This window comes from Scyliorhinus torazame, chromosome 17 (genome assembly GCF_047496885.1).
Source record: "Scyliorhinus torazame isolate Kashiwa2021f chromosome 17, sScyTor2.1, whole genome shotgun sequence".
In the NCBI taxonomy this organism is placed as follows: domain Eukaryota; kingdom Metazoa; phylum Chordata; class Chondrichthyes; order Carcharhiniformes; family Scyliorhinidae; genus Scyliorhinus; species Scyliorhinus torazame.
Genome location: NC_092723.1, coordinates 156788105 through 156815348, shown reverse-complemented (window position 1 = coordinate 156815348; position 27244 = coordinate 156788105). Strand labels below are relative to the sequence as shown.

General features: G+C 44.7%; 1 protein-coding gene across 2 annotated transcripts in view; it reads right to left on the bottom strand.

Annotated features, from left to right (window-relative positions):
• The window catches only part of xpo6 (exportin 6), a 157333-nt gene that overhangs the window by 7111 nt on the left and 122978 nt on the right, over positions 1–27244 (bottom strand). For both annotated transcript variants that reach the window (XM_072481372.1, XM_072481373.1), the window contains 11 exons: positions 22989–23148; positions 21343–21435; positions 19886–20030; positions 15561–15707; positions 8457–8646; positions 7229–7384; positions 5758–5872; positions 5220–5391; positions 4564–4725; positions 3192–3290; positions 428–658 (listed from right to left, as the gene is read on the bottom strand). In XM_072481372.1, coding sequence (XP_072337473.1) covers positions 428–658; positions 3192–3290; positions 4564–4725; positions 5220–5391; positions 5758–5872; positions 7229–7384; positions 8457–8646; positions 15561–15707; positions 19886–20030; positions 21343–21435; positions 22989–23148 — 1670 coding nt within the window. The remainder of the gene's footprint in view (positions 1–427; positions 659–3191; positions 3291–4563; positions 4726–5219; positions 5392–5757; positions 5873–7228; positions 7385–8456; positions 8647–15560; positions 15708–19885; positions 20031–21342; positions 21436–22988; positions 23149–27244) is intronic.

Below are 27244 nucleotides of genomic sequence, written 5' to 3'. Positions count from 1 at the left end.
ACACAGCAGCCTCTGAGCACTTTACCTGCCCAAAGTCTCCCAGTTATTTAGGGTTGGGACGATGGTCTCCATACCTGCAATAGGACTTCACACAGTCTACGTTAAATGTCACCAGGAGCCTGCTCAGCTCATGGCACCCTGTTACCAATGAAACTATGCTCATTGCTCAATACAGTTGCATCCTACACAAAGTTTGAGGGAATGCACAAGTTGAAAAGTGTATTCTAATCCTTTCCCTCATGTCCCCACAGAACACTTACCATGGAGAGATGTCATAGCTACTAAACATAGTACTCTATAATACAACATTTACTAAGCACTTGGGGACTTTAGAAAGGGATTCTCCGGCTGTAGTACCCAGACATCAAGTTACATCCACTTTTTCGATGCCCCCTTGTATGATTCGAGTTCTCTTCCAGTAACTAACCCTGTCCATTTTGAAATTCCTGCCAAGCGCAGTTCTTTGATTGGAGTCGATACCATCGCAACTGCCCAGGAACTGGGGTAAAAACACAGTGTAAAAGCTGCTGAAGTCCACCGAGCCCATGTTGTATACAGCGATTCCGATTTCCTCTTGCAGTAAGTCATGAGACTTGTGGACCAGTACCTGCAGCAGTACATTGATGAACTGAAACAACATGGTCGTCCGGAAGATTTTCTGGGAAGAAAACAGGAAGATTCATTGAGTATTTGGAGAGAACAGCTTCTTCAGCAAGGTCCGAGAGATCAGAAAGTATCCACCCAGGCACTTACAAGGTGCTGCATCCCTTCCCATAGCAAAAAAAAAAGAGACTTTGCCTGTCATTCAAAACATTTTTTCAAATTTAAGGGGCAATTTAGCGTGGCCAATCCACCTACCCTGCACATCTTTTGGGTTGTGGGCTGAGACCCACACAGACACGGGGAGAATGCGCAAACTCCCCACAGTGACCCGGGGGTAGGGATTGAACCCAGTTCTCGGCACTGTGAAGTAGCAATGCTAACCACTGCGCCACTGTGATGCCCTAAAAGACCTCAGGATATCTCAAAAAAGCTTTAGACAATGAAGTGCTTTTGAAGATAAGTCGCTGTGTGACACAAGATAAACAGTAGCTGATTTTCATACAGCAATCTCTCATTAATAGCAATGTGACAATGATCAAACAATCTCTTTTTTTAAGTGATGCTGCTTGAGGGTTAAATATTGGCCATGACATCAGGGATAACTCCCTTGGCTCTGCTTCAAATTAGTACTGTGGGATTTCTTACATCCACTGAGGGGGCAAATGAGGTCTTTGTCTAACATCTCATCTGAAGTTGGCACCTCTGACATTTTGTCACTGGTGGTTAGTCTAGCTCATTTGCTCAAGCTTCTGGAGTGGAACCTGGACCTACAACTTTCTGACTCAGAGGTGAGAGGGGTGTTACCCACCCAGCCACAGCAAACAAATCTACAGAACATGTTCTGCAAAAACTCAGTACTATGTGTTAACAGGCTGAAATGTCTGTATGCTGGACTGCAGGATGCCAAGATGCAATCTCATCCTATTCACTCATTCATTAAAAAAACACAACTAAATTCACCACTTTTACTGTGTTTTTATTCAAATGATCTTTTTGAGCTTTTCGGAACTAAGAACTGAATCAGGAGACAATTTCAAGAGAGGTTGCACTGAGTATGAATTTAGTTAACTATAATTGGATCACTAATGTCCTTTAGAGAAGGACATTTGCCATCCCTACCCAGTTTGGTCGATATGTGACCCCAGACACAGAGCACTGACTCTTAATTATCTTTTGAAATAGCTTAGCACGTCACGTGGTTAAGCGAAATTAGTGATGGCCAATAAATACTACGTCGACATCCAGTGAGCAAATATAAAACTCTGAAACTGGCTCATTGTATAAAGTGCATTAAGTCGCTACAAGGTTTTATTCCCGACAACCTGGTTTTTGACATCTATCATGGTAATTAAATTTTGCCAAATTTGGTCACTAGATGGCCTTTGTTCACTAACATTAAAAAAATGGAACAAATCCAACGGAATGCTGGCATAACTTTGCAAGAATCATTGTACCAAATGCACAAATCACAGTAAGGATACAAGAGTCAGCAGTCTGATCATTTGGTCGGTTCATTTTGGGGGTAGGCGGATTGGAGTTTGCTGCAATGCCTCCAAAAGAGAGAGTCCCCAGTGCTAACACAATTCACAAAAATGAACAGCTGGTGTTTTTTTTTTCAGACTGTGCTTGGTGCAATAGTGAGCAAAACAGACCTGGAAAGTACCCTGCTCTGTGCAGTGACATTCGATTTTAGCCAAAACTTCATCATAAAAAGTTCAACTGGTCTCTAGGATTTGGATATGGCAGGGATGGAAATAAAAGTTAAAAAAGCAGCACTCCAGTTTACTATCCACTAATCCCCACTGAATGTGTGGCGATTAGTGGGTAAGGATGGGGGTCAGACTCAAGTACAGCAATCCCTTCATGACCAAAAAGCCTGAGATGGTTAAGGCTTGAACATGGAGATTGGTCATGAGGTGAGGTTTTGTGGATGAATTAACTCAACTTCTATAATCAGAAAAGAAAGAAAATTCTTGATCACACAAACAGAAAAAAGTCCTGCGTTACACAGCTAACGGCAGAATAGTGACTGGCGGGATTCCCAATGGAAACATTTACCACTTTACAGGGGATTCTTCATGAGGGAAAGAGAAACTGCATCTGCGGCAATCTTCAACCTAACGGGTTTTAGACATGGAGCATCTTTTTTAATTCACCCCAAAAGTCTCCATTTTAAGTACAATTGTGCACCCGTCTTTGCAACCTACAAAGCCATCCCCAATCTCCTCACACCAAGCAACAGTATTAGCAGTTCCCTGTTAAAGACTTCCCTGTCCCAATCTGAGACCACATTACTCTCTGGACATTGTTATCCAAGGAAAATATCTAAACGTAGACTTTGTTCCAATCCCTCTGGTTAAGGGTGCCTTAGAGAGACAAATACAACTGAATTTTTACACTGGCATCTTTGTATTTTGTGATAAAATTTAGTGGATTTCTGTCAGGTATGGCAATAAGACAAAATATTACAATGCAGCATTCTAAATCCATGAACTCAGCTCGGGTCATGCAGCACCATCTGAGCGAACCCATCCATAACCTATTGCAGTAGAAAAGCCCACTGCAGATGTACCTGAACCAGAACGCACCTTGTGGTACAGCTTGTGCTTGGTGTTCAGTGTCTCCAAGTAAAACAAGTTCTGTTTGAAGATCTGAATGTCTGGCTGCAAAAAGGACTGACCAAAAGCCTGGCAAAAGAACAGGAAGAGGCAGTGAGCTAGAATTAACATTTTGCCATAGCTTACAATACAATGAAAACAATTCTTCCCCTTGATTACCACCTCACTTCGGCCATTACTCCCCATGCAGTAGAGACGGCACAACATCTTTTCTGGGGCGGTGTCACAGTTCAGATCATAGAATTTCCAGTGCAGGAGGCGGCCATTCGGCCCATTGAGTCTGCACCGGCCCCTGGAAAGAGCACCCTACTTAAGCCCACACCTCCACCCTAGCCCCATAACCCATTAACACCACCGTATCCATTGGACACGAAGGGGCAATTTATTTTTTATTTTTAAAAAATAATAGATTTAGAGTACCTAATTCATTTTTTCCAATTAAGGGACAATTTAGCATGGCCAATCCATCTACCCTGCACATCTTTAGGTTGTGGGGGCGAAACCCACGTAAACATGGGGAGAATGTGCAAACTCCACACGGACAGTAACCCAGAGCCAGGATCGAACCTGGGACCTCGGCGCAGTGAGGCAGCAATGTTAACCACTGCGCTACCGTGCTGCCCTGCTAAGGGGCAATTTAGCAAGGCCAATTCACCTAACCTGCACATCTTTGGATCGTGGGAGAAAACCGGAGCACCTGGAGGAAACCCACGCAGACACGGGGAGAAAGAGCAAACTCCACATAGACAGTCACCAGAGGCCGGAATTGAACCTGGGTCCCTGGAGCTGTGAAGCAGCAGTGCTAACCGGTGTACCACCGTGCCACCCCCAGGGTGATCATTACATTGACTACTGCAAGTCCCAAAGCTGAACTAAGGGCTGAGTTAGTGGTCACCTCACGTAAAAGGAAGAAATGGACACTTACATAGCACCCATCCCATTTCCTTATGATACCCCAGAGCATTTCACATCCAAAGTAGCAGTTTTCAGAAGTGCAGTTACTAGTATAATGTAGCCACCAAGTTGTAGGCAAGACTCCTCAGACAGTAATACCCAGATAATCTGTTTGAGTGATGTTGAGGGATAAATGTTGATCGATGGACTGGAAGAACACTGCTCCACCTCCTTGAAAATAGGTCACCTGATAGCGCGGTTTAATAATCTTGCCTGAAAGGTGCATCTCTGACTGCGCTGCTCTCTCTACCTCCTGCAGTGAAGCCCTGCATAGGTAACAGAGCTTCCTGTAGTTCGGAGTGTACAGAACTGTACACTTGTCCAGGGGCAGAACAGTCCATGTAGGAACATAATAGCAAACATACAAATAATGAATAACCAGAGATACCTGCATAGCAGAAGCAAACTGAGCCTCATTTTCCATTGGCTCCTCCGTTGTTCCACGTTGAATGCTGGCCAGGACAGATGATTTGAAGAAAAATCGCCAATTATTGTGCAGAATCTGGTAAAGCAGCTCAAACAGTTCCATCTTCACATCTGGCGAGGACCGCTAGAGAACGAGAAAGGAGCATGAGGAGCAAACTAGCAAAGAATGGAACACAATCCAAATGGCCTGCAACTTGATTGGAATGGGACCCAAAGCAAATCCAATTAAACACTCGAGATCATGCAAAGCATTGCCAACCTCAAAATAAACCTTCTGCCAATGCCAGTGTGCAGGAGGTTAAACAAGGAATACAGCATGACATTTGAAGAAAAGGAGCAGGCAATACAGCCCCTTGAGCCTGCGCCACCAATGAATAAAATCGTGGCTGAGCTTTTGGATCACCGTATCTCCTTTTCTCTCAATTCCCAGTGCCCAAAAATCTCAATTCGTCTTCGCAACTGCAGCGCTCTGTAGTAGAGAATTCCAAAACATTCCACACACATGGAATGCTAAGATGCATTGACACACACAGCACCTGCATGAACAGTGGCCAATAGAAACTCTCCGAAGAGTTATGCTACACCAGCACTGGAGATACCACAGCTTCTCAGCTTTACCTCTGCTATGATTGGGTAGACCTGTTCCATGCACAGGGAGATGATGCTGGGGAGGAATGGTTTGAACGCCTGCCCAGGTTCCTGGACCACCACCTGCAGAATCTTCAGGAACTTCTCCACCACACGACAACCACCGCTGCCCTCCTCCAGGATACTCTCTGCCAACTGCTCCCTGCATAACCAAGTGGAGAAATACACATTACAATGCAGCATCACCCCGAGCATTTCCCTCCCACCCATGCCAGGAGTGGGGCTCCTCACCCCTGCTGTGCCCCACACTCCCACCCTTGTGACATCAGGCAAAGCGCTCAGTCCCTCTGCCGATGCAAGGAGCAGGGCTCGTTACCGCGCCGCCATTGATGTGATTCCATTCCCCCCCAGCGATGCCTTGATCAGTACTAGCCTTATCCTGGAGGCGATGTCAGGCATGGGGCTCAGCTGCCCCTACCCAAGGCTGGCAAAACCAGGATTGGGGTTCCAATCCCTAGTGACACTGGGAGTGGGGCTCAGTTCCCACCTCTCCCTTGAGCTGAGTTACCTGGTGAACATGTTGAGGAAGGTCTGGATAATCTGTTCTGCAAAGGGGACACCCATCTGGACCCTGAGGCCTTGAAATAAAGTGAGGAAGAAGCTGAGCATTTCATCAGTAACACCTGTAAGACAGGGGAAATCTGTGTTAGGCTCCAAGAAGCAGCACGACCTAAATATTCAAGCTAGCCTATTAACTACATGTCGGCACCATTCTAACACATTTGTAAATGCAGCAATGGCTAGTATAATGGTGCAGGAAAGGGACTTACACAAATACTATGCAAATATATAGAAAGCAAGGTGCCAGAGCTAGAAGCTAGTTTCACCCTCGACCTGTATAACAGGCAACTGGACTTAAAATGTGAATGTTATCTTTATGTCCATTCCTGAAACAATGGCAAACTACCCCATTCCTGGGCATGTCTAAACTTTGAAGTTTCTAATTGGTAGCATGATTAAACAAGACATCTCTATGCAGTTGAGGTTTCAGGACTGAAAGTAAATCTTTTTTCTTTTTTTTTTTTTTAAATTTAGGGTACCCGATTCATTTTTTCCAACTAAGGGGCAATTTCACGTGTCCAATCCGCCAACCCTGCACATCTTTGGGTTGTGGGGGCGAAACCCATGCAAACACGGGGAGAATGTGCAAACTCCACACGGACAGTGACCCAGAGCCGGGATCGAACCTGGGGCCTCTGCGCCGTGAGGCAATCGTGCTAATCACTGCGCCAGCTTGCTGCCCTCGCAAAGTAAATCTTGATAATTTCTTACAAAATATGAACTGGCGGTAAAGCACAAGCTTTCACAGCATCCCAAATCTAGACTACCGTCCAACATTTCTGCATGACATTTGAGCTGTTTGGCATGGATGAGGTTGGGGAGCACACAGCCACATCTGTACAAGAGATTCCCCCAATAAGCTACCCTGTTTCAGTTTATAGGGAGCATCACCAACAGAATTTACCACTAATAATGCAAAGGTCAGGACCTTAAGTGTTCGGGAGAATCAGCCTCTCCCAAGAGCACCAAACCACTGGCCCTTCTATAGCACACTTCGCTGATACTTTCCAATCGGCAGATTCAATCATAGGAACAGGAGGTGGCCACTCAGCCCCTCAAGTCTGTTGTAAATCAATAAGTCTGGTTATATAACCCTTTATATGCTTAGCCACCAGGAAACCATAAAATTGCTGCAGTGAGATTGAAATGGGTTTGATTGAGGTATAAAGCTATCGAGACTGGTCAGATGGATTGCAGAGTCCCTTTGGATCTTTACTTTCCCAAGGACTGGCCTGGTGGGAACCGGTGTCTGGCGGAAGGGGGTGGGTGATGGCAATTAATGAACCCTGCTCAGTATCAGGCAAATTAGAAAGGAGAATGCAACCTTTAATTGCCAATGGAAACCAGTGGTAAGACTGCTTACATTTTGGGGATCATGAGACACAAGCTAAATCACAGTAAACCAAAGCTTGCCTTACCAGGTTGGTGAATGAAGAGTGGGAAGAGTGCCAGGGAAACCTGCACCGACTCCTGCAGGGACTGGTAACAGATCTGACGGGATTTGGTCACTTCCCCCGAGATGCTCTCCACGATGTACCTCAGGATACTCAGCGTCTCCTGGACAACCATTTTTGCTAAAGTGAGCAGTTTGAAAATCGAAACATTAAACGCAGAACAGTAACATTTTGGAACTTCAGACGCTAGAATTAGTTCTAAATGTCCATCTCCTTAAATATCCACAGACCGAAGAACTTGGAAGTTGACTGCAGAAAGGTGCTCGAGTAGAGGCATGCAACCTGAATGGCACTGTTTCTTCTCTTCAGCGAAGTGGCTTTGGGTCTTTAATGGGCGAGTTGAAAGGCCAGTAGGACAGAAGTCTGCACTGTGTATTGCATCATGGCCGTAACACTGGAGAACCAATGTTGGGTTCAGAACATCATCATTGGAGGGAATTCACTTTTACATACATATTCCACTGTTGTTGGTATCAAATGCAAGGCGCCAAAAGTTCAATAATGAAGAACCACAACTAGCAGCTTAAAAGGAATGCCGGGAAATTCACAAAATAGGCAGAAAATAATATGGGATAAGGAAGGTAAAGGCAGATTAGGTGGCCTAAACACTTTCCTGTAGACTTGAGACATTCAATTAATGACAGGTTGTGATCAGGTGATGCTCATAAGTTCAAGGCTGTGCATGAGGTCATCCTTAAAAAGCCAAAATATTTCCAAACTTTAAAAATTTTTTTTAGAGTACCCAATTCTTTTTTTTCTTCCAATTAAGGGGCAATTTAGTGTGGCCAATCCACCTACTCTGCACATTTTTGGCTTGTGGGGGCGAGACCTGCGCAAACACGGGGAGAATGTGCAAACTTCACACAGACAGGCTGGGATCGAACCTGGTCCTCAGCGCAATGAGGCAGCAGTGCTAACCACTGCACCACCAGAACATTTCCAAACTGCCGTAACAAGGTGCTCCCCGTTCTTGGATACATCTCGTTGTTTAACAGGACTCTTTTTTTTTTAAAAAAAAGTTCAAACCCTGCTGTCTAAAGTAACAAATCAAAATGTGGCCACTTTGTTCTTGTATTGTTCATGTGCTTCAGTTTACAGGCAAAATCTAGACAAGTTCCTGGCACAACAGAATGTTGTGAATAAATTAACACAGAAATATGCACATATGTGGCATGTGCAAGAAGGTACTCACTGTTGCCCAGGCCCACTTTGCTTTGTGTTAATCCTGTGTTTTCCTTGAGCCGCCGGTATTCTCTTGTGAGGGTTGAAATGAGGTTGGCATGATTGGTAGAACGGACTGACCACTGCTGCTCACTCTCAGGAAGATTTGGCCACGGTAGCAACAGCATGTTGGACAGGGCCCTGCACACCAGCACTTTAGCCTAGAAGGAGAACATCACTTAGGTCAAAGCAGTTCAACATACAGCCCAATACTTAATATCTATACAAAAACAAGTGAAAAGTGAAAGCCACCATAGTCCCCAAGGACCTTGGTCACCTCAGGCAAGGGGCAAGGTTGAGAAGACAGGGCCTACAAGTATAACCTCAGCCAGTATGGGAATTTAACCCACGCTGTGATGTCACTCCACATCACAAACCAGCCATCAAGCCAATTGAGATAAGTAACGCAAAACAATACAAACTGCAGATGAAGCAGCCAAAAGGTGTTTAAGTGGTTCATCTTGCCCAGATTATCACAGATCAATTTAACTGCAGGCTTCCCAAGAAGCATCAACTTTAAAGAGAGTGCTAGAACAGAGACTTAGGGTTTATGTAGAGATTTCTGCGGTCTTAGGACAAGTTGACACTGTTGTTAGCAAGGCATATGGGATTGTATATTTTATAAATAGAGGAATAGAATCGGAAGCAAGAGGTTATGCAATACCTTCATAAAGCAAACAATAATTTGCAATTGTCTACTTCAATGTAGTGAAATATCCTAAGGTGTTTCGCAGAAGTTTTGTCAAACTAAATCTGATACTGAGCCACACAATGAGATATTAGATCAAACGACCAAAACCGTGGCCAAAGGGGCAGCTTTAATTAACACAGGATTTACTAAACTGGGTTCCAGGGAACCCTGGGTTCTGTTGGATGCATCCAGAGGTTCCTGCAGTAGGCCACGTTGAAATATAAAACTAGAAAAAGGCACCTAACCAGAACCTGAATGAGCAGATTCTTCCCGAAGTGGAGGACAATTGCGAACGGTGCGAGGGAAGCCCGGCCAACCACACCCACATGTCTGAGCCTGCCCAGACTTGTCGGGTTCTGGACGACCTTCTTTGAGGCAATGTCCAAGGTTGCAGGGGTGAGGGTGGAGCCATGCCCAAAAGTGGCGGTCTTAAGGGTCTCAAATCAGCTAGAACTCTTTATGGGGAGGGGGGCTGGCACCCTAGCCTTTGCCTCCCTAATTGCCCACTGAAGAATCCTGCTAGGCTGGCGACCAGCAGCACCCCACCCAAAGCTGCAGACTGGCTGACCGACCTGTCAGGATTCTTCCAACTGGAAAAGATAAAATTTGCCATCCGAGGGTTGTAAGAGGGCTTCCACAGGACGTGGAAGACATTCACCCACTTTTCCATGATCTATTTGTAGCCAGCAACCAGTAGAGCAAGGGGGACAGGGTGGAAGGCAAGCGGAAAGTAAACAACAAAAAAAACCGGTTTATACACTCTCAGGCCACACGGGGGAGTACAGCTGAGACAGGTCGGCCAAATGGAGAGCACAGCCACAGAGGGAGGGGAGACAAGTACGTGTAAATATATATATATATATATATATATATAAATAATTGGCCACTCTAAATTGCCCCTCAATTGGAAAAAAACTGGGTACTCTTTTATAGAAAAAAAATATATAGGCTGTTTAGCACAGGACTAAATTGCTGGCTTTGAAAGCAGACCAAGGCAGGCCAGCAGCACGGTTCAATTCCCGTAACAGCCTCCCCGAACAGGTGCCGGAATGTGGCGACTAGGGGCTTTTCACAGTAACTTCATTTGAAGCCTACTTGTGACAATAAGCGATTTTCATTTCATTTGTGTGAGAGAGAGAGAGAGAGAGAGAGAGAGAGAGAGAGAGAGAGAGAGAGAGAGAGAGAGAGAGAGGTGTGCCTCATGTAAGAGCCCAACTCTCCAGATATTAAACAAACTTGTGAACAAAATAAGTAGCATTACTCCTCCGATTGAAAATGGCAAAAAGACTTAAGTACTTTGTTGAATAAGAGAACTTTTTGAATATAATTAATGCATGCAAGGAGTGGCACAGTGGTTAGAACTGCTGCATCATAGCGCCAGGGACCCGGGTTCAATTCCGGCCCCGGGTGACTGTGTGAAGTTTGTACTTTCTCCGTGTCTGCATGGGTTTCCTCCCAGAGTCCAAAGATGTGCAGGTTAGGTAGATTGGCTGCGCTAAATTGTCCCTTAGTATCCTAAAGGTTAGGTGGGGTTACTGGGTTATAGCGATAGGGTGGGATCTTTCAGAGGGTTAGTTCAGACTTGATGGACCAAAATGGTTGCCTTCTGCACTGTAGGGAGTCTATGATTCTATGTATGAAATAGAAAAAAATTCAAATGTATTTTTGTATGTTTGTACCTATTGCGCATCAACAATTAACATAATATGGATGTTTATCAGGGTTCGCTCAGTTCAGTATTCTTGGGAGGTCAAAAGGGTTCCATGGCTGCAAACGTTTGGGAAACCTGGGTCTGGATTCTCCATTGGTGGGATCCTCCGTTTCGCCAGCAGCGCACTCGCCCACGTATTTCCCGACAGCGTGGGGGTGCCCACAATGGGAAACCTCATAGGCTGGCTGCCAGGACGCAGGCTCCTGCTGCCGGTGGGGGCGCGCCGCACCGGAAAACGGGTGCAGTAGGACAGAGTATCCCACCACCTGTCTTTGAGAACGAGAGAGGGGAGAGAGATTTAGGCTGAGGATTCCAAAGTCTAAGACCTAAAAGGTTGAAGACACAGCTACAAAAAGGTGGAGTCATTAAAATCCAGGATATGTGAGAGGCAGGAATTGGAGGAATGTGGAGATTTAGAGTTTCGTAAGGCTGGAGGAGGTAAGGCGGGGTGAGGCCTTGGAGAAATTTTTTTTAAAGTGAGAAGCTGGAGTATTGCGACTAATGCCAGACATCATATTTTAGAAGAATGTCAAGACCTTAGAGAGGGTACAGAGATGATACTAGAATCATACCAGAGATGAAAGACTGCCGTTACGTGGAGACACTAAGAGCAGGAATTACCAAACTGAGGGTTTTGATCCCCAATAGGGCCACAAGCTCTAAGGCAACACTGGCAATGAGTGAAGACTCAGATCAGACAGTCCTGGATTGGCAGCAAGGTCCCTTTAAATGTGCATGCTTTTCTTTGTCTGTGGGCATGGCCTAATGCAATGAGCTCTGAAGTCCAATTTATGACACCAACAGGGCCTTTAAAATTTTTTTAAAATATATATTTTATTAAAGTTTTCGAACAGAATTTTTCCACTTTACAAATCAACATAAAATTAACACACTAGCTGATAAATAACATTATTTAAATAAAATAGTGAACTAACAAAGTAATAACAAATAGTGCTCCCCCCTTCCCCCCTCCCCTCCCCGGGCTGCTGACGATCTATTTTCCCTTAACGTTCCGCGAGATAGTCAAGGAACGGTTGCCACTGCCTGGAGAACCCCTGAGCCGACCCCCTCAGCGCAAATTTCATTCGTTCCAGTTTTATGAACCCTGCCATGTCGTTTATCCAGGCCTCGCTCCCAGCAGCAGCAACCGAGTTGATCTCCCCCCACCCCCCACCACGATGCTTCCGAAAGTCAGCTAACTCTAACTGACCCCGGCTTCCCCTGTTCTCTCCTTGACGACCCCCCGTGCGTGGAACTCTCTTCCTTCCTGCGCCTATCTTCCCGCCATCATCTCCCTAGCGCGGGAAAACCCCTGCGCTTTCCTGGATTGGCCCCGCCCCCCATGGCGCAGCTCCCCCATTCCCCATCCCCCCCTCTCAGTCCCTTTTTCCACCGGCACCCACATTTCTCAGTGTCCCCCCATCAGGACGAGAAAAAATCCCCGTCTATCGTCTCGATACTATAAACCTCCCATTCCCCAATTTACACTTCTGTACATCAACCTCGTTGTCTCCCCCCCAACATCAGTCCCTCAGTTCTGGTCCAGTTTCTCTTCTTAGATGAAGGTCCATGCCTCATCCGACGTTTCAAAGTAGTAGTGCTTACCCTGGTGCGTGACCCACAATCGCGCCGGCTGCAGCATCCCAAATTTTATTTTCTTCCTGTGAAGCACCACCTTGGCCCGATTAAAGCTCGCCCTCCTTCTCGCCACCTCCGCGCTCCAGTCCTGATACACTCGTATCACCGCATTCTCCCACCTGCTACACTCGTATCACCGCATTCTCCCACCTGCTACTCCGTACCTTCTTGGCCCAGCTCAAGACAACCTCTCTGTCAGTGAAGCGGCGAAATCTCACCACTATTGCCCTTGGTAGTTCTCCAGCCTTTGGTCTTCTCACAAGGACCCGGTGAGCCCCTTCCACCTCCAGGGGGCCCGAGCTCCCATTAGCGTATGGAGCATCGTGCTCACATAAGCCCCAACATCAGCTCCCTCCATTCCTTCGGGGAGACCCAGAATCCGGAGGTTCTTCCTCCTCGAGCTGTTCTCCAGGACTTTGAGCCTTTCGATACACCTCTTATGTAGCGCCTCATGCGTCTCCATTTCTACCACAAGGCCCTGTATCTCATCCTCGTTTTCGGCTACCTTTGCCTTCACCCCACGGAGCTCTATCGCCTGGGCCTTTTGTGTTTCTTTTAGCCCATCGATTGCCAATAACATCGGCGCCAGCACCTCCTTCTTTAGTTCCTCCACACACCGTTGGAGGAATTCCTGCTGGTCCCGGCCCCATGTCGTCTGGGCTCCATCTTGCTTCTTCCTTCTCTTCTCTGCCGCTGCTCCAGAGGATCCTTGGCAATCTGGCCACTACCACTGGTCCTTTCCATACACACCCGGGGGGACACCTTCCTTCGCCACCCCACACTGGGTTTGGTCCGAAAAATTTCCATTGGGGCTCCCAAAAAGAGCCCAAAAGTCCGTTAGAACGGGAGCTGCCGAAACGTGCAGCTTAGCAGTGCATCGCCGCAACCGGAAGTCCCAACAGAGCCTTTTAATATGCTGCTTGAACCCACATCCCACTCAACAACCTCACCTGCCACTCCCCCGAAAATATTCACTCTGGGTCGTACCAAGTACGTGAAACATTAAATAGGGTTACAGCAGAAAAAACATTTGGGAAGCACTGGACTAAGAGTTGTTTGTTTTAAAGGTTATGGGAGAAACTACAAAGGATTTAATACAATAAATAAAGAGAAATATTCCAGTGGGAGGAGGGAAAGCAACCAAATGACACAGATTTAAGGTGCTTGGCAAAAGAAAGAGGCAACTGCAGAAACAAATATACACAGCAAGTTATAATTTGCACTGCCTGAAAGGTTCATGAAAGGAGGTTTCAGTAATAATTTTTAAAAAGAGAATTGGATAAATAGCTGAAATCAAAACAAAATGTTGGATTAGAGGAATAGTATGGAAGTGACCCTAATTAGATAGCTTTCAAAGAGCCAGCACACACATGACGGCCCAAATGGTTTTCTGTGCTGTCTTTTTTTATTCATTCACAGGGTGTGAGCATCAATGGCAATGCCAATATTTACTGCCCATCCCTAACTATCTTCAAGAAGTCTGCAGTGAGTCACCTCCTCAATTACAATTGGGTGGCTTGCTGGCCAGAGAGTAATTAAGAATCAGCTACTAATTCGTTGGTTTGGATTCACATTTAGGCCACAGTGGATTTCCACCCCTAAAGAATATCAGTGAATTCATGGCGCTGAGGACCCGGGTTTGATCCTGGACCATACCTAAATTTATATGAACAAAAGAATATCAGTGAATCAGATGGAATTTTGCGACGAACCAGTGGTTTCAGGTCACCATTACCAATACCAGCCCTTAGCTGCTATGGTCGGATTAAACTCATGTCTCTGGATCATTACTCCAGAACTTCTTAATACAAGTCAAGAAAATAACGTATGCTATCATACAGCTTTTAAAAAGGCCACGGGCGCATTATACAAGAGCAACGCGAGGTTTGGTGTGGTGTACACGGCTCATAGGTTGGTCGAGAAGCATGGACTGGGGGTGAACAAAAATGTTTGAGGACTATGGAGTTTGCTGTTTGTTCATTGCTAAGTTAATCTGTATTTGCATTTTTTGTCGGATTTTTTTTGTAAGGTGGCTAGGGGTTGTGACTGGGCTTGTTGGGTGATTTTTCTGGGCAAAGTTGGGGTTTATATATTGTACTGCTGGAGTTTGTTTCGGGGAAGAGGAGTTCGGGTGTTAAATTTCCTCTATTGTTCTATATTAAATCTTGGTTTGGTGGGTGGGCTCATCATTGATATACTATTTAGTTGACTTTGATTTCCTTTTTTGATATATTTTTTGTAAAGTTTTTACTTTTTATATATACGGAGAGTGGTGGAGTCAGAGTCATTAGGGACATTTAAGCGACTCTTGGACAGGCACATGGACAGCAGTAAATTGAAGGGGTGTAGGTTAGGTTGATCTTAGATTAAGATAAGTGGTCGACACAACATCGTGGGCTGAAGAGCCTGTACTGTGCTGTACTGTTCTATGTTCTATACCCTGGTACCTGATAATCCAAAATTCACCGACATGGTGATGTTTCATGGGGGTTTCTGCACCTCACTATAAATAGTTCATAATCAGCAGCATAATTTTTTTAAAAAATATTCGTTTTGTAGAATGGCAGCTACAGAAACAATGGGAGCAGACATCTCAGGTTTCAAACTGGTAGAGCTGGGCTATAAACTAGTGAAATATTAACATTACCTCAAGAATTTATGCAGATTAAAACACTAGTTCATGACTCTTGCCCACATACAACTGCTCTAAGAACTAGGTCCAGTAGCTATAATGCACAGAAGAGCTAAATGGCGACTCTTGATTTCTTACAACCTTGGAGACTAGTTTGAGCAGTTCTCAGGTTACACAAGGTCTACACAGGTAGAACCATAGAATTTTGTTTTTGAGATAGTGGAAACCAAATGGCAAAGGGGAGACTATTGAGCCATGCATTCAGATGGCCAAAGTTACATTCTTAAGTGTTCATTAAGCTTCATTTCTTAGACAGCAACAAGCGTTTCAGTGATCTGTCTCAAGTACCCGTAAGGCATTAAAATTTGTAAATTTTGATCAACTTGATATACTCGGAATGTACCTCCTGGGGGAGTTGACGAGCAGAGCCGTCTGTGATCCGATCGAAGATTTTCTGTACTGCGCGGATTCTGACCAGAAACACAGGGCGCACGGTGGTGGCTAATGATAGCAACAAATGGCATGCTGAGAGCAACAGTTTCTCTGGCACCTGCAGGGAGAATTCAGTTAGTCACACAAGGATTTCTAGCTCACCACAAGATTCAACATGGCAATTGTAGAGTTAGAATTTACATAGCAAAACACACAGGGCACCATCAGAAAAGCATAAATTCAAAGTAGGAACAGGTTTGAATAAAATAGCTTGCAGGTACAAAATCAGGTACCCTTAGGGACTCCTACCCTTGTTGTGCACCAGAATACATGGATGCACTAAATTCCATTGTAAATACTGACCCACAACATCCTGATGCATTGAACATTATACCAACATCCCCCACAAGCAGAAATTAAGCATGCCCCCATCATTGAGAATAATAGAGTTGAGAAATGGAGAAAGTTGTGTACTCAGATATTGAACTAGCTATCAACCAGGTCGATGAGCAAATTTAAAACACTGACAACATCTACAGGAGCTGCAGAATTCACTAGTTTCACAATAGACTGAGGCCATGTGAATCCCCAACATTTCAGAAGATGTTTAGGTGTTTGCAGAGCAGCCTGATGCTCAGAGAACACATTGGAAGGTTAGCTAGTGGTATTCCAGTATCTAATCTTCCATACAGCATTGTGTCCAGGAGACACAAAAATAGGCTGCCTGCATCCAAACAGAGCAGGTATTTCAGCCAGGTGGAAAATGGCATGTTTCTAAACATTAATGGAATAAAGGGAATAGTAGCAATATGGCTATGGAATAGGCTGAGTGACAGGAAACAGAGTAGTGATTTATAGATGTTATTTGTGCTGGAAGGAGGTTTGTAGTGCAGTTACTCAGAGGTCAGTGTTGGGGCCTTTGCTTTACCTGATATGTATTAACGATCTAGACCTTGGTGTACAGGGTGCATTTTCAAAGATTGTGGATGATACAAAATTTGGAAGCATTGTGAACTATGAGGAGGAAAGTGTGGAACTTCAAAGAGTCATAGACAAGTTGGTGGAATGCCAATGCAGAGAAATGTGAAGTGATTCATTTCACTAAGAAGAACATGGAAAGACAGTATAGAATAAATGCTATAATTCTAAAGGGGTTGTCAGAGCAGAGGGACCTTGGTGTATATACGTATAAGTTACTGAAGGTGGCAGAACAGGCTGAGAGAGCAGTTATTAAAGCATATGGAATTCTGGTTTTATTAAGAGACATAGTTTGCACACCTAAAAAGTTTAAGGGCAGAGGTGATTTTCCTGCAAGAGACGCACTTGCAGGTGAAGGATCAGATGCAGCTGAGGAAGGGGTGGGTGGGGCAAACGTTCCACTCGGGGTTTGACCCGAAGTTGAGTGGAGTCGCAATCTTGTTGAGCAGGAAAACAGGGTTTGTGGTGGCGAGGGAGGAACAGGACCCAGGGGGTAGGTTTGTGCTAGTGAGTGCGGTGTTAGCTGGAGCAGTGTGTGCTGGTGAATGTGTATGTGTCCAATTGAGATAATGTTAAGTTTGTGAGGAAGCGGTTAGGAGCAATTCCCGACCTGGACTCTCACCAACCGACTCCGAAAGCTAGTGTTTGAAACAAACCTGTTGGACTTTAACCTGGTGTTGTAAGACTTCTTACTGTGCTCACCCCAGTCCAACGCTGGTATCTCCACATCAATTGATTATGGGCAGGGATTTTAATTGTGTAATGGAGCCTAGGACAGACAGGTCGATTTCCAAGTCAAGGGGGAGGTCGGAAATGGCAAGGGATTTTATGGAACAGATGGGGATGGTGGACCCGTGGAGGTTTGGCATTGGGGGAGGGGGCGTACCCCTTCTTCTTGCATGTTGTTTGGGCATATTCCCATATTAAAATTTTTGTGCTGGGCAAGGCGGATTTGTCATGAGTGGTGGGGCAGAACATGCAGGGATCATGATCTCCGACTACGTGCCGCATTTCTTGAACATTAGGCTTAGGTCGGGGCGGGTGCAGAGGCCAGGGTGGAGGTTGAATTTGGGGCGTCCATTTCACTGATCCCAAAGAAAGGGAAGAACCTGCTGGAGTGTGGGTCCTAAAGACCCATCTTGTTACTGAAAGTCTTGGCCAAGCTGGTGGCAAGACGGTTGGAGGGGTATGTACCGGAGGTGGTCTCTAAGGATCAGATGGAGTCCATGAAGGGGAGGCAGCTCTCCCAGTAATATAAAGAGGTTGTTAAACGCGATGACCTCTTTGGAGGGGTGGGAGCTGGAGGTGATCATGCCAATGGATGCAGAGAAGGTCTTTGACCGAGTCGAGTGGCAGTACCTGTTCGAAATCCTTGGGAGCTTTGCGTTTGGGCCGAAATTTGGGGTGTGGGAGCAGCTATTGTACACTTCTCCCATGGCTGGCATGAAGAGAAATTAGATGAATTCGGGTTATTTTGGGTTGCATAAGGGTTTCCGCTTTCGCAGAGGGTGAATTTGGGGGCCCGGCCATTTAAGGTGGCGGGTGTCAGATTTGGGGATTCAGGTGTCACATGACTGGGCCACTATGTACAAGTGGAACCTGACAGGTTTGGTAGAGGAGGTTGGAGGCACTTAACTTTGGCAGGGAGGGTGCAGATGGTAAAAATGAATGTACTGCCAAGATTTCTGTTGATCTTTCAGTCCCTCCCAATCTTTCTCCCAAAAGGCCTTTTTTCGGAGGGTGAACAAGTTGACAAGTTTGTTTGAGCGGGCAGGATGCCGAGGGTAGGGCAGCACAGTGGGTTAGCACTGCGACCTCAGGGCGCTGAGGTCCCAGGTTCGATCCCGGCTTTGGGTCACTGTCCGTGTGGAGTTTGCACATTCTCCCCGTGTTTGCGTGGGTTTCGCCCCCACAACCCAAAAATTGTGCAACCTTCGTGGATTGGCCACGCCAAATTGTCCCTTAATCGCAAAAAAATAATTGGGTACTCTAAATTAATTTTTTTTTTAAAAAAAGGATGCCGAGGGATAATAAGGCCCTGTTGCAAAGGCGGAGGCAAGATGGGGGGCTGGCGCTCCCGAATTTATGCCGAAAAATGCAACGATGCATGGGGCACGGGTTGGAGTGGGTCCCGGGAGGATGTATCGAAAGAAAAAGAGGAAGAGAAAGAGGAAAGCGTCCTTAGTGAAGGGGATTAAGCGGAAGTGAGAGCTGGAGTTGTGGATGGAGATGGTGAGAAATTTGGAGTAATGCACTGGGTCAACTCAACCTCCTCCTGCGCAAAGATGAGCCTTATACAGTTCAAGGTGGTGCATAGGGTTCATATGACTTGGACCCGGATGAGTGGGTTGTGCCTGGGCGTGGTGGACGCATGTGAGAAGTGTGGGAGGGGTTCAGCGATGCATTCCCACATATTTTGGGAGGGTGCAAAATTGGACAGCTTCTGGGAGGTGGTGTTCGAGAGTTTGTTGGGGATTGTGCGGGTGAGGTTGACGCCAGTCCACATGGTGACAATCTTTTGAGTTGCAGAGGTGCCGGGTGTGCAGGAGGGAAAGGGGGTCGATGTTGTGGCCTTCACCTCGGTTTGCCTGGCGCCGGATTCTCTTAAATTGGAAATCGGCAGCTGGTGCTATGTGGATGGTTTTGGAGAATGCTTGAAATAAAATATATATAAAAAAATAGAGGCATGGGGTACAAGGGCAAGGAAGGTGTGATCAATTGTATAAGTCACAAGCTCAGCATCAGCTAGTGCCAAGTTCTGGGTGCTGCACTTCAGCAAGGCTATGAAGGTATTAGTGAAGGTGCATAAAATAGTCAGAAGAATGGTTCCAGGGATGAGGAACTTCAGTTATGAAAATGGATTGGAGAAGTTAGGACTGCTTTTCTTGAAGAGAAGGTTGGGAGGCGATTTGATAGAGGCATTCAAAATCACAAGAGGTTTGGACAGGGTAGAGGGAGAAGCTGTTCCCACTCGTGGAAGGATCGAGAGCGAGAGGTCACAGATTTAAAGCAATTAGTAAAAGTAGCAAGGGTGACGTGGAGAAATATTTTTACATAGCGAGTGGTTAGGGTTTGGAATGCACAGTCTGTGTGTGAGTGTGGAGGAGGTAGGTTCGATTGAAGCATTCAAAAGGGAACTCGGCTCTTATCTGAAAAGGAACACAAGATATGCAGGTTTATGGAAGAAGGCAGGAGAATGACACTAGGTGAGCTGTTCATTCAGAGATCTGGTGCATACATGGGCCAAATGGCCTCCTTCTGCGCCATAACAATTCTGTAAGCTATCATTTTCATTTCTCAACGATGATGTCAACGTACCTTTGAGTTGATGAGGGGAGCAGTGGCCTCCATGGTAGTGGAAATGAGAGTGACAAACTGCTCGGGATTTTGACGTTGAACTTCACTATAAAACTGAGCGAGCCAGTGGGAATAAGCCTGCAGTGCTGCCAGGGACTGAGCATGACTGAAACACAAGATTTTTTTAAATGTCAAACCGAATATTTAGTAAGCTTATGCAAGCTGGATAGTAATTGGTTTGCACTGACCAGGTACTTTGCAAAGTCAAACATTCTCAAACTCAGGATGGACTGCTCTTTCAGAGGCTTGTTTAGGGCACATTGGGCTGAATGGTCCCCCTCCTGCGCTGTCTCCATGATTGGACGACTGCAACCTACTTCAGCCCGAGATCCTGACCCAATAGGGAGTCGGATGCTGGTTCATGGAGCTGAACCTTTCCAAGCTTAAAAATTCTGCCCTACTCTCTCTCCCAGACTACCCAGTACCACCCACTAATTCCCTATCTGAGGAATTCTGCAGCCCAACCTCTTACCATTGTGCTTCATAACCAGATAGAGCGAGTAAACCCAGCTTGGGGGAAAGGCTCTCCAATTCTTTTCCGTGTGTGGACATCCCTGGCTTCAGCTTCCTGTTAGAGACTGTGAAATGACCAACTGGCACGTCCCCAGCATTCCCCAGTTCCAATACCAACACTGCTATACGAAAACAAAATACTGTAGATGTCGGAAGCTTTTCAAAAAAAACAGAAAAAAGCTGCAAATATTCAGTAGCTTGGGATGTCATACGGTTGTGAATGGCGTTATATGAAAGAAAGTCTTTTTCTTTCTAATTTACAGCTTAAATAATTCATATTGATTAGAAGAGAAACCTGTAGCATCCTTCAAAGCCATTTATTGCATTCCCTAGGTGGTTGAATGCATGCACGCTTTGGTTAGACATTCTCCTATAGGTGAACTCCCTCACACTAGAAATGAACTAAGTAGATCTACGGCAATATCCAAACAGTGTCCATCTGTTTTCACCTTGCATTTGGTCCAACTTAAACAAAGTTGAGTTTGCCTCCTTTGTTTCTCAAGACTGATAAACCTGCCCACACTGGGGATGGTGCTCTTTGAAAGTTAGACAAGTGATTGGCTAATCAGGCCCAAATACAGAATTCTGTGCAAGTCATATTCATGCATTGGACAACTATTTTACATTTTTATTCTTGTCACAATTATGAGAGTTGTAGGTACAAGAGCTGGTGAGTGCTGCATTTTGGGGCCTTCCTTCTCTCTAGTTATACAACCCCACTTCTGATCAATCAGGCACACTCACAACAATAGGTATGGGGCAGTGAGTGGTGACAGACACCTTATATCAGTTCCTTTCTGTTTTTAATGTGCCAGAGCTGTCCAAAGGAAGAGCGTCCCATTTCATCTAGTCTCAATATCGGTGAACAAAACAGATTTGATGCATAGAATCATCACTGTACTCACACATCAATCAGGTCTGGCTTCAGCACCGATGGCACCGCTGTTTCCATATCATACAGCTTTATCTGGGACCCATACAGCGTCACTTCAACTAGCCTATGACACAACAACATATACGTATCAGAAGCAAATCAACAGGACTGCAATCAGAAAACATGCACACAAATCTTCCAGAAAGGGTTCTAAACGAGAGTAGATTATAAGCAAACCTTTGGGCAATTCCCAAGTCCCTGAATATAAACTAGACTTGCATTCCTTGGAATTTAGAAAATTAAAGGGATTTGATTTGAGGTTTTTGAAATTAATTGATAAGGTAGACAAAGAAAAACATTTCTGCTGGTGGGAGAAGTCCAGGACAAGGGAGCACAGTCTTAAAATGAGAACGAGGCAATTCAGAAGTTAGGAAACAATTATTCACACAAAGGGAAGAAGTATGGAACTTTCCCCATAAATAGCCAGTAGATACTAGTTCAATTAATTATTTTAAATCAGGAATTGATACGATAAACAGAAGTTTATAGAGCCACGGCAAGTGCATGGAGTCAAGATACAGATCTAACTCAACAGTGGCTCAAAGGACTGAATGGCCTCCTCTTATTCTTGAGGCAACATGGAGATTGCAGGTAACAGCTTCAAGAGCAAAGCAATCCTGGAGGTGGTTTTGGGAGAGTATTGTGGGGAGAGTCCAGTATCTGAATCCAGTGAACATTCTTCACAAATCAGACGATAACAGCCACTTTTGGCTTCAATGAGCAGCCATATACATACACACTGATTGGAAAGAGAGCAAGGACCGTGGTAGACATTTCCTCAAAACACCTAGTGCCCGGATTCAAATCTGCCATCAGGGCAGATTGGGCATCATCTCAGCATCTTCTGGTGTCTATGGGTTACCCCACTGCTTTGACCTATTAAGCATAGAGGCTTCTCAAAAGCAAGCTCAGACATTAACATAAACTGCACTTGTATCTATAGTACTCTGCACGGAGTGGATAATTCAACAATGAAAATGAGCTTTAGATTGACCTTGGGACTGTAACCACATAATTTCATAGATTAACCACTCAGACAATAAGGCAGCACGGTGGCACAGTGGTTAGCACTGCTGCATACAGAGCTGAGGTTCGATCCAGGCACCGGGTCACTGTCTATGTGGAGTTTGCACATTCTCCCAATATCTGTGTGGGTCTCACCCCCACAACCCAAAGATGTGCAGGGTAGGTGGATTGGCCACGCTAAATTGCCCCTTAATTGGAAAAAAATAATTGGGTACTCTAAATTTTTTTTTTTAAAACACTGACCGTTGAGACAGGAAGTAGGAAGTTTAAACTCGCCCAACACAAGTGATTCTATTCTCAAACAGAATTTTGAAGTAGAAGAAAAAGAAACATTTTTGGCATGAGTTGAAAACTGAACAGTAAAAAGCCAATAGTTATTAATTTGGCTAGTGGCTGAACAAGAGAACAAAATAAAGTTGAAATGCACACAAACATCCCTCCAATATAAGTGGAATTCTTAAAGGCAAGTTGAATTCTCACTGCTGAGAATTGGCTTCCCCTAGCATCTCCCCCTGCACCCCCCCCCCCCCCCCCCAAACCTAGGATCAGCTGCATTGACTATGTCCATGAGTTAAAAGAACGAGGCCTTACCTTTCCACCACTCTGAGTGCATCATTAAACCTGGCTGCAAACACATCCCCAATAAAATACTCAGCAAGGCGGCCACTAGTCTGAAGCAGTGAGCTGAGGTCACGTAAAGAACAATGCAAACGCCGACAGTCATTTTCTGCTGTAATGTTTAATCTGTGAACTGAAGAACACAATTCATCAGCATGTAATGACAGCTGAGGCATACCTACGTTCGGATCCCAGAGAAGAACCCAACTATTTGCAGTTTGTAAAACTGAGAGGAAAGGATACTTCACCATAGGAGTGGTAACACTGACCAATAGGCATCTTTTATGTTAAAACAAACTTTAATTCAAACACCGAATCAATAAAATTAGCAAGTAACTGCTTTAGTTAACAGTTAAAACAGTTCTTAACTGAAAGGAAAACGTTAACTTACTCCTTACACCTGCAACTATATGTATTCCAATCAAGCAAACTAATATAGTTCAAGGTCCACTTATAAATAAAGTTAACAATCAGGTTTACTTGCTTTTCTTTATGCAGAGACCGTGGAGAGAACTGTTCAGGTGTCAGCTGAAGCCGTCTTGTCAGACTAAAATCTTATGGTAAACTGAAAACTACAGGTATACCTGGCTCCACTCCTTAATTACATCATAAGGCATTCTTCAGTCTCCTCCCACTAAGATGTCCCATGAACTGTTTTTTCCAGAACTATGCACTGTCCCTCAAATTATCTACACCCCAATGATCAGATTAAAATCAATTATTACCTCACTTTTACGCTCCATAATCACAGCTTTAGCAGACATAATGCCTGTATGTTTCTTAAATCAGTGTTTTTAATAACATTACGGTAACAGATATATAGTATATTACAATTTTTTAAATCACACCTATCACAGTGCAAACATTTAAAGTAATGGAGACAAAGCAACAGGAGAGGCTATTTAGCCCCTCAAGCCTGTCCTGCCATTCAGTATGATCATCACTGATCTGCAATCTAACTCCATATAGCCAACCTTTGTCTAATATTCCTTAATATCAGTAGAATACCATTAATACCAAAAATCCATCAATTTCAGATTTAAAATTTCCAACTGAACTGTTATCAATTGCTTTTTCCACAAGAGCATTCCAAACTTAGAAAGCAGAATTAGTTTCACTTCTCTACCATATCTGTTCCCCATAGTAGCTCCGTAACCACTCCTTAACTTTCTAAATTCTAGGAAATACAGCCTGACCTTATGTACTCTCTGCTCGCATTTAACCCTTGGAATCCAGATATTGCAATACATCTACACCACCTTCCCTCCAAGGCCATCTTTCCTCTGGAGTGGTGCCCAGAACTGCTCAAAGTACTCCAGGTGTGATCTAACTAGGTCTATATTGCTGATGGATGAATTCTACTCATCTGAATAAACGGCCAGCATTCCATTAGCCTTTTTGATTATTTTTGATACCCGTTCTTGACATTTTAATGATCTATGTACCTGGACCAACAACTCTCTTTAGACTCTGCTAGTTCTCGTTTTTCACCATTTAGAAAGCATCCCGTTTTATACTTTTAATTTGGATAAACTAATTGGTCTACATGGAAATGCATTTGCCTTAGTTTTGCCCAATCATTTAATCTATCAAATACTTCTTTCCAATGCTAATCTTCTAATTGCGCTGCCTTCAAGGCCACCGATCTTTGTCTCGCTGGCAAATTTGAATATGTAGCTGTCACATCATCGTAAGTTGTTAAAAAGAACTTCCAAATGAAAATCGCTTATTGTCACAAGTAGCCTTCAAATGAAGTTACTGTGAAAAGCCCCTAGTCGCCACATTCCGGGACCTGTTTGGGGAGGCTGGTACGGGAAGAATGTTTGGGGAAGATAAGTTATAGCCTGCCAATTAAGAGTACTTTTCCATTATCCCTACTCCGTCTCTTGCTGTTCAGCGAAGTTCCTAATGAGGTAAATAACTTGCCTTCAATTCTATATGCTGCAACTTTAGCCGACGGTCTCTTGCTAGGGACTTATTTTGAAGTGGTGACAAGAGGGGTAATGAGGGCAGTACAGTGGATGTGGTCTTCATGGGTCTTTGAAAGGCTTTTGTTATGGTCCCACATGGAAGGCTGGTCAAAAAAGTAAAGTCCTTGGAATCAAGGGAAAGTAGCAAATTGGATCCCAAACTAGTTCAGTGGCAAGAAGCAAAAGGTAACAGTTGATGGATGTTATTGCAACTGGAAGACGGTTACCAGTGGAGTTCTGTAGGGCTCAGTACTTGGCTTTTTGTGGATTACATTAATGATTTGGTTTTAAATGTAGGGGATAAAATAAAGAAGTTTAAAGATGATACAAAAATTGGCTGAATGGCTGACAGTCAAGAAGAAAGCTTTAGACTGCAGGAAGATATGTTCTGTTTAAGTTGGGTAGAAAAGTGGAAAATTGAGTTAAATTTGGAGAATTGGGAGGGAATGCATTTTGGGAAGTGGAACAAGGCAAAGGAATACACAATAAATGGGAGGAAATAGAGTGGGATGGATGAACAGAGGGATCTTGGAGGCATGTCCACAGATCTTTAAAAATAGCGGGACATTAAGAAGCATCATAAAATTTACAGTGCAGGCAGCACGGTGGCGCAGTGGGTTGGCACTGTGGCCTCACGGCGGCGAGGTCCCAGGTTCGATCCCGGCTCTGGGTCACTGTCCGTGTGGAGTTTGCACATTCTCACAGTGTTTGCGTGGGTTTCTCCCCCACAACACAAAAATGTGCAAGCTAGGTGGATTGGCCACGCTAAATTGGCCCTTAAATAAAAAAAATGAATTGGATACTTTACATTTAAAAAAAAAAAAATTACTTTGCAGGAGGCCATTCGGCCCATCGGATCTGCACCAGCCCTTGGAAAGAGCACCCTACGTCTCCACCCTATCCCCATAACCCCGCCTAACCTTTTGGAAACTAAGGGGCGATTTAGCATGGCCAATCCACCTAACCTGCACATCTTTGGACAGTGGGAGGAAACCGGAGTACCCGAAGGAAACCCACGCAGACGTGGGGAGAAAGTGCAAACTCCACACTCACAGTGACCCGGGGCCTAGACCAAACCTGGGATCCTTGGCACCGCAAGGCAAATTAGATTGAAGTAGAAAACGTAACACTGCTATTCAAGTGAGGAGGGAGGGAAAAACAGGGAAATGCAGACCAATCAGTTTGATATTAGTCATTGGGAAAAATGCTGAAAGCTTTCGTTAAGGAAGTGGTGTTTGGGAATTTAAAATGATAGGATTTGGCAGATCCAACATGCTTTTAAAGGGGAATCATGTTTCACAAATCTATTTCAGGTGTTTGAAAATGTAACTGGAGAGGTGATAACGGGTAACAAGTGATTGGATTCTCAAATGTATACATTAAGGTGCCACATGAAAGGTTGTTGTACAAAGTAAGGGCTCATGACATTGGGAGTAATATATTAATATGCATAGGAGTGGTTAAAAGACAAAAAACAATCGCAATAAACAGGTCACTGGTCAATTGTTAATAATGGGGCACAGCAAGAATCAATTTTGAGGCCTCAGCTATTTACTATCTATATTAATGATTTAGAAGTGACAAAGTGTAATGTATCCAAGTTCGCTGATTATACAAAATTAGCCGGGAAAGTAAACTGTTAGGGCATAAAAAGAGTCTGAAAAGAAAAAGCACAAAGGACCTTTGCAGCGCGGTAGCATAGCGGTTAGCGCAATTGCTTCACAGCTCCAGGGTCCCAGGTTCGATTCCCGGCTGGGTCACTGTCTGTGCGGAGTCTGCACGTTCTCCCAGTGTGTGCGTGGGTTTCCTCCGGGTGCTCCGGTTTCCTCCCACAGTCCAAAGATGTGCAGGTTAGGTGGATTGGCCATGCTAAATTGCCCTTAGTGTTGGTTGAGTGGGGTTACTGGGTTATGGGGATAGGGTGGTGTGGGCTTGGGTAGGGTGCTCTTTCCAAGAGCCGGTGCAGACTCGATGGGCCGAATGGCCTCCTTCTGCACTGTAAATTCTATGAAATCTATGAAACCTATGCGTGCTGGAGCTTAGAAGGATGAAAGGTGATCTCATTGAAACATCTGAATTTTGATAGGACTTTACAGGGTAGATGCTGAATCTATTTTTCTTGGCTGATGAGTTCAGAACTAGAAGACAAAGTCTCAGGATAAGCGATCGGCCATTTAAGACTGAGATAAGGAGAAATTTCTTCACTCAGAGGGTTGTGAATCTTTGGATTTCTATACTCCAGAGGTTTGTGGATTTTCA